Source organism: Manacus candei, unplaced genomic scaffold (assembly GCF_025592945.1).
Source record: "Manacus candei isolate 608988 ecotype Guabito, Panama unplaced genomic scaffold, ASM2559294v1 h1tg000003l, whole genome shotgun sequence".
Taxonomy (NCBI): Eukaryota; Metazoa; Chordata; class Aves; order Passeriformes; family Pipridae; genus Manacus; species Manacus candei.
The window spans coordinates 11,374,359-11,388,310 of record NW_026138051.1 but is presented as its reverse complement, the minus strand read 5'-3'; the positions used below and the strand labels follow the sequence as shown (position 1 = coordinate 11,388,310).

At 39.8% G+C, this 13,952-nt stretch overlaps 1 protein-coding gene across 6 annotated transcripts in view; it reads right to left on the bottom strand.

Annotated features, from left to right (window-relative positions):
• The window catches only part of LOC127469542 (integrator complex subunit 6-like), a 40,714-nt gene that overhangs the window by 16,771 nt on the left and 9,991 nt on the right, over positions 1-13,952 (bottom strand). For all 6 annotated transcript variants that reach the window (XR_007904007.1, XR_007904008.1, XM_051784018.1 and 3 more), the window contains exons 3-7: positions 4,956-5,105; positions 4,457-4,546; positions 3,959-4,142; positions 2,991-3,119; positions 846-1,009 (exon numbers count right to left, since the gene is read on the bottom strand). Coding sequence is in view for 4 of the 6 variants with exons in the window: in XM_051784018.1 (XP_051639978.1) it covers positions 846-1,009; positions 2,991-3,119; positions 3,959-4,142; positions 4,457-4,546; positions 4,956-5,105 (717 nt within the window). In the remaining 2 variants the exon portion in view is untranslated. The remainder of the gene's footprint in view (positions 1-845; positions 1,010-2,990; positions 3,120-3,958; positions 4,143-4,456; positions 4,547-4,955; positions 5,106-13,952) is intronic.

Genomic DNA, 13,952 nt, shown 5'->3' with positions numbered 1-13,952 from the left:
CACTAAAAGAAAAACATGGTTAATATTCCACTATTTACCTCAATATTTAAAAGCCTTCATGTCAATCAAGCTATAATAACACAGACACGTTTAAAGAAAACTACACCTCTGCTTCCCAGCTTGATGTTCATAGAATTACAGATGTGAAACTGCACTCAATTCACAAGGGATATCTCAAGATATTCCCTATAAATCTGATTTTTTTTTTCCTCTTGATTCAGGAGGCAAGAGGAGGGGGAATGGACAGAGAGTACCTTGAGCACTTACAAAGTGCAGGAACAGAACATGCCTAACAAAAGAGAGATGCTTAGAAAGACTAGCAAGGCATGCCAATTGTATGATCATTTCATTAAGAAAAGGAGAAATGAATACTGTTTTCTCCTCATTTTCTGAAGGGAGAAGCTCTTCTGTTTCAGTTTTAATTCTTCCTGCTAGCGAAAGAAGAGTCCACACATGAAGCAATACTAAGCAGAGAAAACATGGCTGATCTTATTTCAAAAGCAAATACTCCTTTTTCCACATAAGTGCATGTTATAGAGCTTTGATTAAAATTTAATAGGCTCACTATGATTTGTGGTACGTGAATTAACTTACAGTTAAATTTTATAACCTTTAAAAACCATTCACCAAATTAACTAATCACATACATTCCAGATGCAAGAAGCATCACAGGTTACAGTATCCTCATCAGATTACACCATTTTGTGCTAAAACCAGTTTTAACCTTTTAAAGAAAAGTCACATCATATGAGTAAACAGAGAAAGTAAAAACTACTGCAGTATCCATTTTCAGCCTGTTCAATTACTAGTGCAGAATCCTTTTTTTTAGTTCTTGTTTTACTTACCAGTGTTGGTGAATTCTGATCAGGCCAAAAAGATTCTGGGATTGGCCAATGCCCCACAGGAACCCCCGTTTTAGGGTTGGGCCGTACATAAATGAGTTTATGACAACTATGCCACGGCTGAGAAGCAAATGAATTGATGGGCCTGGATGAATCAACAAGTCCATCTAAAATTTAAAGAAAGCAAAATAACAAACAAAAGGGAAATGAAAAGCTACGTGCATGCATTTGTCTGCTAGCACAATTTCCATATTAGCAGCCAATAAGGTGTTTCATTACTCTTTCAAAGACATACAGATCTTTACATCAGAGGCTAAAATAACCTACACATCCAGGAGTATGACAGAATCATCTGAGAAACAATAGTAACATCTGCCCACATCTACCCTTCTGCTCCCAAGGCCCAGCCATCAGACAGTGAGTGCAGCAAGACACACTCACACATTAAGGAAAATGCATTTGCTTAAGGCCAGTGTGTGACACAGATCTGACAGGCAGCAGCAAGTTACTGCTTTTAGTTCTGCTGCAACCAAAAAGGCTGAGAATTTGCATTTAGTCTTTCTACAGGGGCTGCAAAGCTCACTGACTGATGCTGCCATTAGTGGAAGCTGAAAGAGGAGGAAAGTTTCGTGGAGAAGCTGGATGCCATCTTGCAGGAACAGCTTTTGTCATATTTTTAATTAATAACAATTCACAGATCACCTAAACTCCAAAGCCTGCTGGAAAGACCAGTGTTCCCTGCCAGTCCACTGCAGTGCACTTCATGCTGAGGACAAGGAATTTTGCAGCAGTACAGAATGTGATTATTAGTTTTCAAAGACTGCTCATCAAAGCAAACAGCACAGCAGAGATCACCCACTTAAACAATCTTCTTCATTTTAAAAAGATTTTACAGTACTAGTTTTCCTTGCTTTAGAGAGCTGGCAAATAATACTATGGAAACCATGTTTCAGGGACAGGGACACATCAGTTTGGTTTCTCTGCATTACAAACACAATGATTTTTATAGCTTTGGTAAATCCTATCGTATTTCTCTGTAGTTTAGGACTTTCCCAATTCTCACAGAGATGAAAAGTCTTGATGTTTTTATACATTCCTATTCCACAGTGCATCACCACTCAAATGGGACAAAAATAAAGCAAACAAATCCCACATTTCACCAGTTTTTTCACCACATGAAGAGAGCATTTGGGCCAACAGAGACACAGGAATTTGCCGCCGTGTTGTCCTGCACAGCACTACAGGAAAGCCTCCCAATAAAATGACATTTAAATAAGCAAAAGAAGAAAACAAATATAGAGAAAGGTGATTCCAAAATGAAAGCAGGAATAAAGCTGGCTGTGCTAGAATGTCCAGGTGATGCTAAAAGCATTTTTGATATTCCAGGACCATCCTAATTTCCTAAATATGAACTGGTCAGCTCTCTCCCTTTCCTTTCAGCCATGAATTTCTGCAAATCTAAGGAACTGCTCCACTTTAAGAGTGCACCTTCCTCCTCCCTGTTACCAGTAGCAAAATAATTCCTTGTTCTTTGCACACAGTTTTTCACTTACAGTAAAGAACATTCAAGTTACTGTGCTGTGATCAATTAGCAGAATGAAAATGTAGAGAAAATTGAGCATTAAGATTGCTTTAGAGATGTTTAAGTGTTTAAATACACTAGTGCTAGATTTAATTATTTTAAATACAGTTTTGACAACACTGTAATTCAAACTTAACCACTTCCTGCAAACACTCACTTTCCTTAGACCCCCAAAAAAGGTGACAGGAGAGCCAGCCAGCGGACAGATGATCCATAAAAACATGTGCAGACATATGGCACCATTTAACTTGCCAAAGATCAAACTAACACTTGTAAAAATTTAACTAAAACAAAATTAAAGATAAATAAACAGAAAACTACCCAAAAGCTGTAATCAGGACATCCATTATGATCCGGGCTATTTAAAGAGATACCAGAGCACTCTCACTGAAGCATAAAAGCTTTATACCTTAACCTCTTTTTTTAGAGAGTATCAGGCATCTGATGCATCCTGTTCACTACAGGGAAAAGCTGGCAGGAAGGACACCAAAGACCCTAAAGGGCATTTACATACAAACAAAGCATTTCTTCTGAAACATTAAAGGAAAAAAACACAGTCAGTGTACCTTCTCCAATAGGAGCTGGATCTGGTCCTGACTTTTCAAAGTTAATAACAACTCCACTTTGGACTTTTTGAACTAAAGATTCTAAACATTGATTCAACATTCTTTGTGTCCGAACACAGTACGAACGACCTGCAAGAGAGAAATTACATGGGGAAATATATAAGCAGGTTTTAAGTAATCTTAGTTTAGGAAGACGTTCTTACCTAAGTCACAGTGCCAAGGCTTGCAATTTATTCCAAAATAATAGCAACAAACTGTACAAGCTTATGTAAAAGGCAAAATACTTCTAAAATGTAATACAACTAAAAAAAAAAAATACCAAAAACCCACAACCTGCTGAGATTTAACTCGTTACTAAAAGAGGCCCCTAGGGCCATATCAGGCTGGACCAAGGCCAACTTTACAAAGCCCTTAAGACAGCCTGATTTCACCAAGTCTATGCAATCAATCTGCTTTACTCTACCCTAACCTTACCAGCTTCTATGCATACCCAAACCTCCCTCTCCCACACATCATCTTTTTCAAGCACCAAGTAAAAAAAAATAAATTCTGATCAACATATCAAGCAACAGACTCCAGATATAATTCTTTTAGGATTAAATTTAGCTTACTAGCCCTGCAGCAGAATTAACATCTCATTAATACCCATCCCACTCAATTTGACACTTAAATAAGAAAAAAATCAAAATCTCATGATGCAGCAAAGACATCCTCTGGAAGGACAATCTAAGAGATTTTCCTATCCCTGCTACTGCATTAAGAAAATGTTTTCACATCTAGATCTGAAATAGGAATATTGCTTTAAAGTTCTCCTGTGTTACTGGAAACCAAGAAAGCACCACACAGATTCATATGGGCACTGAGTAAATCAAATGGAAAAACAGGAAGAGGTGAAGCTGAATTAAAGGAAAATAAATATTCCAAGGCAAATGCCAAATGGGAACCAAAGCAAAAGAGCATGCAGTTACCTCCTGTAACTTCACACATCTGTGTGATAGCAGATTCATCAGTAGGCACACTCCCAAGCTGCTCTGGTTCAGCAGATGCAGCTCCTGGCAAACGCAGCACCAGAGCAAACAGCCTTTGATCCCAACGGAATGGTTCTTTGGTTAATTCACTTCCAGGTAAAGGAGAATTCAACGGAAGATGAAGCTGGTAAAAAAAAAAAAAAGACTGAAGAATATTTTCCAGTATTTGACAAACCATCTAAAACATCACACCCAAATTCATTCATTTCTCTGTAAAACACCCCATTTCTCTCCGATATCCCTAATTTATCTGACGTTCTAGTCTCAAAACCCCTATGGGACTATGAATTTTGGGGCTGGGCAGCAACAGAACAGTTTCTGTTCTCTATAAAACAGGTCAATGATGCAGAGTACTGTTAGCAGGAAAAAAACAATATTCATCTCAGCCTAGCACCAACTTGCAAGATCATAACTTGAAAGAACTTAGTTCAAGTTTACCTCCTCTTGAACTCCAGCTGTATTTGTCAGTTTGTTTCCGTCTGTGATGGTAATCAAAATAGATGGCTCCAAAAAGAATGGATTCCTTCCCTAAAGACAAAAGCACAGGAATGCAAAGAGTAACATTAACACTCAGTATTTTTGTCACTACAAAATAAACAGTGAGATAAGCAATCTTTCAAAATAACCCTGTAATTTCTTTTAATAGGTGTTGAGCCACACGGAACTGCGCAAGATGGGCTACTCTTGTGTATCTACAGTTGGGGCATTTATACTCTGCTTCTTTGTTCTTCAAAAAGGAAGTATTTTCCAGGGTGTTTTCAGTAGCCATAAAAAAAGAAAAAAAAGTTCCCAGTTGAAGTTTTAACACACAACTATCCAACATTTTAAAAAAAGTAAAATGCAAAACCAAACCTGAACCACCAAAATCCTTCCCCCCACTATAATTTCAAAAAACACAGAAAAACAGAAGACAGAAGACTATAAACAGATTTGTTACCTGTCCATAATTGTCTATTCCAGACACTAATCTATTGAGATTTAACAAGTCAAACGAGGACCTGAGTGCCTGACCAAGGGTTGTTAGTCCTGAAGCCTGAAGGTTTTTCAATTCATTCATAAACGTTGCATGGTTTTCCTTCCATCCAGCCTATTACAGAAAACAAAGAAACTTATTAGTTATTCTAGCAACAAACTGCAATCAACTGCAACTTGCCGTTTCTCTCTCTTCCCACCAAAAATTAGATTAGATTCCTGATTAACAGATGCACTGCATCATTTACAGGCTACACACACCTAATCCATGTATGCACAACCTGATGTGAAACACAGTTACAACTACAATGGGAGACTCACAAAACACACACACTGCCAAGCACTGGAAGAAATTTTCTAATAGCCATCTCTTACCATGAAAACTGCTGTACAGGTGATTCAGGAAAAGAAGTATTTGGATTTAGCATGTGAATATTTTATTAGAAGAAACTGTCAAATTTGGAAATCAGAAACACAGCTGCCAAAGTAACAATGGTTAAACAAAGGTACAAAAGGAATAATATCACTGCTTCTTCTGGCATATACCCAACCCCCTTTCATCCTTTCTTCCATAAATTGAGAAAAGGAGTGGCTGCAAAAACCCCACGTAAGACAAAACTGAATCACTGTTTAAATTGTCTCAGTGTAACAGCTTGAAATTCTGGAGGTCCTAAAGTTATTGCTGACTGAGCCTACAGATCAAAGGAACAGCAAGTGGGTGGATCAGTCCAAGCAAGCACTCTGGACCCTCTGGTAAGCAGGGTCAACACACATCAGCATCAGGTGTGATTCACATACCCTCCCCTTAAAAGGAGGTTTGCTGCAGAGTTGGGAAGCTATTTTAGAAAAGACCAGCTCACAGGGAATTGGTGCAGGATTTAAGGTGCCTCACCTAAAACAAGCAAAGCTTATAAGTCCCAGATATTCACACAACTACCAGCCTTGCTATTACACTGTACTCTCCAAACCATTCCTGCAGTAAGCAAGCAGTTATTTACCCAGGCTCACTATCATCTGGCACCAGAGACATTCCCGTGCTCCATCAGGAATCCTAGCTACGCAGGCATGGAGAGGATCATTTCAGACAGCCTGACTTTTGCTGGGATAACCTCTGAGCAACACATCCTGCAGGTGAAGTGTGTTCTCCTCCCCTGTGCACTGGGCTCAGCAGCCACCTGCTGACTGTGCCACGCTGTGCAAGAACCTGAGAGGACAGGGTTTTCCTTTACTTTTTTAAGCAGCCATATTCCACTGCCAACCTTTAGTAAACACTGTGGGCTGTGTGGGCAGAATACACATGTTGGAGCTCTAAAACAGTAGAAGGAAGTAGAAAAGAAAGACATGAGACAATCATTATCTCTGCTAAGTTGACCAGCCTAAGCTGGGTGGGTTTCTTTTCAGAATGAGGAGTTATCCTAAGGAGATACAACAACAAACTTTTCTTGGTCAAGTTTAGCTCCTTAACCAGTTCTTCAAGCTTTAGATTAATGTAAGGGAGACAGAGAGAAAACTCCCCAGTGGGGCAAAGGAAAGAACTAACTTTCAGCAGGACTGGTCCAGCTTTATGGTTAAACGGCCCTGAAAGCTCAAAGGAACAGCATTGTTTTATCAGATGGATATTTGTCAATAAAACACCAGCAACACTCACACACAACCAGGACTTAACAAAATACATCATCTCATCAGCAACTTCCCACATCTGCTCTCAGCCCAAGGCAAGAATAAAGTGCAAACACAGGGTCACTGTTTTGGAATAAAAGTAAGTTAGTTAACGACCCTTTCTCAGGGTAAAATTGCACCAAACCTCAGCAAGATGATTTGTGTCATCCTAAAAACACTTGCCTTAAAACAATTTAAGTGAACAATTACCAAAATATTTTTGCATGAATTCTATGGACTCGTAGATGTACGTGAGACTGCTCCCTTTTGCTCGGTAAAAACAGCCATCAGCGAGTCCAGCTTTTGGGAACAGCCAGGCTGGAGTTCAAGAAGTGTTTTCCAGCAAAGACCATTTGAGTTACATTGTTGCAAAAGCACATGGGGGAACAAAACATTTACAAAGGAAACACTATTCCCAGACTGCAAGTCTTGATTTGAACTCTAACGAATTTAAGAGTATTCTTTGTAAAATAAACAGTAAGAGTCTTCGCTGATATTTGGAGATTCTGCTGTTTCCCCGTTGTGAAAATGTTTGCTCAGCTTCCAGCTCCTACTGTGTTTGATCTCACTGCAGTGTGGTCAACTGCCTGCAAAATAAAATATGTACCATTTCCCCAGGCACAACCAGAGAAGCTGAAGGCACAAGGAGCAGCTGATCATCACTGGTTTGCTGTCCAAGAAAACTATTTTTCATCTTACAGCTCTCACAGGATCTTTAAAGATAAAGCCAATGAGAGCTGCACCTTTGAAATAAGCAGAGTAAAACTGAAGAACTTCTCATTAAGGGAACAAGGGCAGCAAACGCAAGATTTCCTAATTCCATACCCAGCTTTAAATAAATGTCTGACTAGTTAATGCACTGCATTTTCTACCTTATCCTCAAAACAAGATTCTTGAATCAAAAACACCAACATCCATGGCAAGAAATTCTACTTCTGTAAAATGTTGTTGTTTGTTTTTTTTTTTCCAGAAAGACTCAAGACCACATATATAAAGAATCATGTATTTCATGGACAGAAACTCAAGCCCCAAAGAACTCTGTGCATTCTCCTCTCCATATACACAGAAGGATCATTCTGCAAAACAGTCAAGTACCTAACCCAGAGCATATGCATAATGAGTTCAACAAAGCACTTTAAAGTGATTAAATAATAATCCTTCCTAAATTCAAAATACTGCCACTAATGCTGTCAGAAAAAAAAAAGCACTGCTCTTATGTAGCATTGCTTCCATTTCCCAGCAGAAACACTAATGACCAAAAAAAACCACCAAAAACAAAAACAAAAAAACCCCACCAACCAAAACCTCACGACCTTAAAGGACCAAACACAAATATATTCTACAAAACTATGTATCCTCTACAGGTCAGTAATCAAGAAGTCAGAACTAAGCATTAGTTATTTTAGTTGCTTATGAACCAATTCTAACATAGAGAGTGGTTTCTCTTAATCTTCAATATTACATTCCTACTTAAGTCACTTTTATGCCCAGAATTTATTAGCAGCAATCTGAGCAGTCTCTGCCTCACCAGTATGTTTCTAACTTCTCCTCTGATGATTTATATGAACAAATAATTTTATCTTCTAAACACATACTAAAAGAGTTTCAAAGACAGCTGAGTTAAAAAAGAAGTACTAAAAGCAGAAATCTCGCCCTCTTTGCTTATGCCAAGAACAGGCAAAAATGCAGTGTCATTTGGCTTTCTGGGTTGACAACTGCAAGCTCTGGACGCCATCCTACAAACCACCCAAAGATCTGGAAGCAGCACACCACCTTCCAGCTTCTGGCTTTGGCCTTTGCAAGAAAATCATACTGAAAAAAAATAACATACTTAAAAAGTAACATTTTTTTCTGATGACTTAGTTTTCACACAAATCCGTGTCCTGCTCTATTTCATCATACAACTATGGAAGTATTTCAGCTGCCTCAAGAATCAGGCAAGGTCAAAACAGCTTATTTCGGTAGCAGATAGGCCCAGATTAACAAGAATTCAAACACCAAGGTGAAAAATCTAGTGAAGAAAAGGAGGTCTTATTTAGACCAACCAGAGCAAGGACTAACTGAACATCAAAAGGAACAGAGTTGAGCAGCAAAAGAAAATCTCATTCAGAATCAGTATCGTAAAAAGACATTCAAGACTTAGAAGAAATAGAAGATTTTAGTTGCAAGAGGTAGGAAAGAGAATCTTAGAAAATGCTGTAGTGGGGAAAAAAAACCCAAATCACCACCGCACCTTTATCACATAAAAAGGAGCAGTATCAGAGTAAAAATAAAACATTATCAAGTTTTGAATATGTGTAACACATAGGTCTTATAATCTCAGCTACACTGGCTTAACTGTCATGTTTACTGGTTTTACTGTAGTTTTTTTTTGGTTGATTCATTGTTGGTTTGTTCTGGTTTTGATTGGTGTTGGGTTTTTATTTTTTCTTTTATTCCTTCCAACTATTTCTTGGCACAGTCTGGTCAGCCTACAGGGGCAGAGTCAAAGGCTGGGCATTAGAGCACAAGAATTCCAGGTCCAAAGAAGTCCCTCCTAATCAGCTCCATGAAGTCCAGGGAGCTGGTGCTTTTGAGGCTGCAAGTCTTCATCTTTAGTGCTTCTACAGCCAATGCCAAAAGACAGACCTGTATAGTTTATTGCTCACTGGATTGCTTTCAGATCTGATTCAAAAACTGCAATGTTACTAAAAATAATCCTCCAAGCAAGAAGACAATTTACAATCTTGCAGGGCAATCACAACAGCCTGTGTTACAGTAAGTACACAGTGTTTATTTAAACATACAGATTTTTAGAGTTCTGCTGATGTTTCCCTAGAAAGAAGAACTGGATCTCAGATATTACCACTTGTTAAAAGTATTTAAGTTTCTCAATAATTCAAGCTATTATTAAATGCACTCATCTTAGGAAAGCAGACTAGTTCAGGATGCCTGTGGCATCCTGGCTTGTCAGTGACCTCCATTTGAAAAAAATAAGGTAAGAAAAAAAATCCAGCTGTTGAAATCTGAAACCACTCCTGCTACGGAATTTTGAAGTGCTGTGGGAAGACAGTGAAACCAGGAGAGCACTTTGTCTTCCAAATCATCACAATGCTTCATTTTTAAGTTACCTTTCTGTTCACTGTTGACTGTGAACATAACTCAAACCTGCTCATGTCGGTGCCACAGCCGAGCAGGCATTTCTTTTGTAGGGTACTGAATTATTCTTTTGGATTCCCTACAATGCAAGGGGCTGCTTCTCAAATGTCAAAGTGTCTTCAGATCTCCTGAACACAGCCCTGGCATTGCTCAGTGGGATCTGCAATAGGGAATAACCTCTCTATGCAGCCTAGAGCTTCCCTGCCTCAGCAACTTTGGAATAGGAAGTCTAGCAAACATAGACTATGTTGGTCACCCCAAATTTCCTACAACAAATCTTAGCAAAGAGGGAGAAGAGCAGAGGTCCTGGTACCATGTGTCCCCCTGCCCCATGAAGGGCAGGGTAAGGCTGCTTGTCAGTACAGAACAGCCAATGCCCACACTACCTCCTCGTTTTATTTGATGTTCAGAGATTTACTAGCTAGGAATAGCACACAGGAGAAGAAAGGCGTTGACTACACTATAAAACACCACAGACATCTTTATATAACATTTAAAAATTCCTAAAATAATTCAGCACCACACAACCCCTATCACCCACTAATTTCATCCTCACAAATATTTGTCTCTGCAAATGGCACAGAAGGAACAGCTTTAAGAGACACTTACAGACATTGACTCTCCTCCAAATCCTTATGAATGCCATTTTTGAGGCAAAGCAGCTCTCAGGTTCTGTCTGTACCTTTGGCTGCAGGAGAACCTACTCTCATTTCAGCACCTATGCTCTCTAGTTACTTTTATGCAACATACCAGTCCTGTCACAGCACAACATCAAACAGCCCTTAGCAAAGAACCTCACAAGATCAATTCTTTTCTGTTCTTGGCACAGCAGAGCATCACAGCACCCACCTCTCAGCTATGAGATCAGCATAACTCCAGCACAGAATGATACTGGCACAGAGGCCTGCAATCAGCTCATCACTGGGGCAGTGCTGAACACAGTGAGCCAGCCTGGATCTGAGCTGTACTGTTCTGGGCTTGGAGGACCAGTGCTGGTGCAGGTACAGCAGCAGACCTTACTGGTCTGATGCAAAGCTTGTAGGAAGAGAAGGATTGATGGGACCAAGACAGCTGTGTGCAACTGCTATCACTGTGTTCAGCCCTCCAGCACACAGTCAATCATTTATATTAGTTTTTTGTTTGGTTTTTTTTTTATTCCCCACCCTTCTTAGAGCCTTCCTCAATCTTTGTTCGCAAAGCCTAGCCATGATTCCCCACCCTTCCAGTCTCCCCTTGCCTTAGATAAGGTTTTGAAACACCAACAACTTCTACCCCTAGTATTTGCTGTAAGAAAGCAAAATTCTAGGGCTTGGTGACCAAGCCAGGGAACCCCATCTTCAGCTTTTCACATGGAAGTCTAGTTTTGCAAAGCAGATCAGGAACACAGATTCAGGGTAAAACTTAGGCATGACCCCACTGCAGGCACAATAGAAACAAGCCCTGGTTGCTCAAGCAGGTATACACTGCTGTTTAATGAGACCTGCCTAACAAAACCCCACCCTCTCAGTTCTCATCTCGTGAGTATTTTAACAGACAGTCAATTCACAGGTTTGAACTACTTCCTCAAGAAGCCCACAGAGCAGTCGAGTACAGTGAAGAGTCTACAAAAGCATCACTTGGTCCTCCTTACATTAGAGCTGGTGAGCATCAGGTCAGTGTTTTGAGAATAAAGCACTGTGAATAGTAAGGTAAGTGTTTCTTCCTGTCAAGTTATTTCTGCTGGCTTTGTAGGACACTCAAGCTGAAACCTATTGGTCAAGTGCTTCTTTAAATCCCGAGGGCACTTTTTGAAAATTTATTTTTTAAAAACATGTAATTAAGTTCCAGTCAAATAGAAGTTTAATATACCTAAAGTGTTTCCAAGAGAATAGAGAAGTATAAACTCCTTTAATACATTTTTACAAAAAACACGGCTTAAAAAAAAAAGAAGATGCTGGAGTAGATGATTCCTTTAACCCCACACAGCTGATACACTCTGACACCAGATTTTTATCAGCAAGTTGTCACTTTGTGTGCCCTCCATCTCCATACAGTTCCAGGCACCACAATTCTTCCCTCTTCTCTGGGACAGACTATGTACCGTGATAACAAACTTAGAATCCCTCCTTCCCTCACCCACGCTATTTTTCCATCCACAACTGGAACAGCTTTAGTGCACAGAAGGAGGGATCAGGAACCTTCAGGCCTGCAGGCAGTGCACACCAACAGGGCAGATGCCCCTCAGGAGGTCACAGCCAACTCCAGCACAGTCCTGTACACTCATCTCTCAGTGCCTGGGGAGCATCTTCCAGTTTCATTGCACCTGAAAGCAACCCAGTTCCTGCACTCCAAGGCAGGGCTGCAGTGTGTGAACTGAAGTGCCCAGGGGATCCCCTTCAACTGCACATTTCTAACCTGAACTCTCCTGTAGCTGCTCCAATCAAACTAAATCGCTTATAAAGACAGATCAAACTTGCTTGTTTTCTAAAGTACATACTGGTGAATGTGAGCAATATCAAAACTGCATTTTAACACTATATGTAAGTGCCAGTTGTTGTTACAGACAATCAGCTACACAGGAAAAGGTTTCATCTTGTATAGAAAAAAACTATTTCTCCAGGAGACCTTAAAAGAAACTCCACACACCTTAAGAAACAAGCTGAGTCGAACCATACCATGTGGTTCACTGTCCTTTCAAGAGGACTTCAACATCAAACAAGATATAGAAATGCTTTTCCTTCAAGTAAGAACAACTCAAATTAATCTTTAAGTACAGTACCCATGCAAAACACTAGCACAGAGGATCTTAAGCTCCAGTTACAAAATGAGTACTGGAGCCCTCTGTTAAGAGAAGTAGTACTTTCTCCTGTAGGAATGTCAAATGCAGATGCTGTATGAACAATTCAAAGCTGGAAACTGTGCTTGGAACCAAGTGATGATAATCAATGCCAAGCAAAAAGAAAAAAGCCTACATTATCTTTTTATTTATTACCGGTTGCTCCTGCTTTAATCCATCCCTGGATTTAGCTTTTTGGTCAACAGTATTTCATGTGTTTTGACAGCTACTCTCACTGCACTTTTTCCTGCACAACAATGAAAGGAAACACATGAAGAAAGGAAAGTATAAATACCAAAGAGATCACAGTATCACCCTGTTCCAAGAAGTATTCTTATTTAAATAAAAGACACTATTTATTTATTTATTTAAATAAAAGACTATAAATCCAGTTTAAAAAGCACCTATTTCTGAGAAACACTCAACAAGCCAGGATGTTTCAATTCAGAGCTGAACCAGACCAAGCTACATTTCACACAACAGCTTAATGGAGAGGGAACACAGAAATAATCATAGTTTGCAGCCCTAGCACAGTAAGCAAAACAAGAGGCTCCGTGGTCCTGCTCAGCAGCATAGCACTCATTGCAGAAATACCATTATAGGTGCATCTTCTCCAAACACTGTCGACAGGGTGACTGCTGAAACGGGGAGGTTTCAACCAAAAATTTCCATCTACTCACAGTGCCTTCCAGACTGTCCAACATGCATTCAATGCCAGTCAGCCCCGGCTCTGTCCTTCTCCCGGTCCCTTCCTACAGCCAGCAGGGCTGGAAAAGTCGCAAGGAATAAAGGCAACAGCTGAGAGGTTACAGCGTGTGTGCTACCAGCACAAGGGATGCTTCATGGCCCATTTTTGGGAATCAGGTGGAAGAGCATTACTGATGCCGCTCTACCTTTACAGCCCAGAGCTGAAACAACACAATTAGGATTCATGTTCATTTTGAAAACTGTCACATTCCTCCCTCTTCCTTCCAAAAGCCCACCACAGAACTAGTGCAGCACACCAAAGCTTACTCTGAACCTCAAGAAGCTAAATTTAGGAGGGGTAATCTAATCAATAGATGTCCTCAATTCATGTCTGAAATGCTGTCCAACACACCACTGAGGGGAAAAAAAAAAAGGCTTTAGATCACAACTAAATTCATATGCTCACTGAGGGATCACAAACTGAGAAACCTCAACTAGCCAGCCTAACAAATAATGTCAACTTTACTTTCATTCTGATACAGGAAAAAATACATTGGTGGCATTAGGAGCATTATAATGGTCAGATTTTTATCTTAGAGGACAGTAAGGATGGGTTTTTTTAATGCTAGAGTCACCTGGCTCAAAAATAACTCCCTGAGCTTC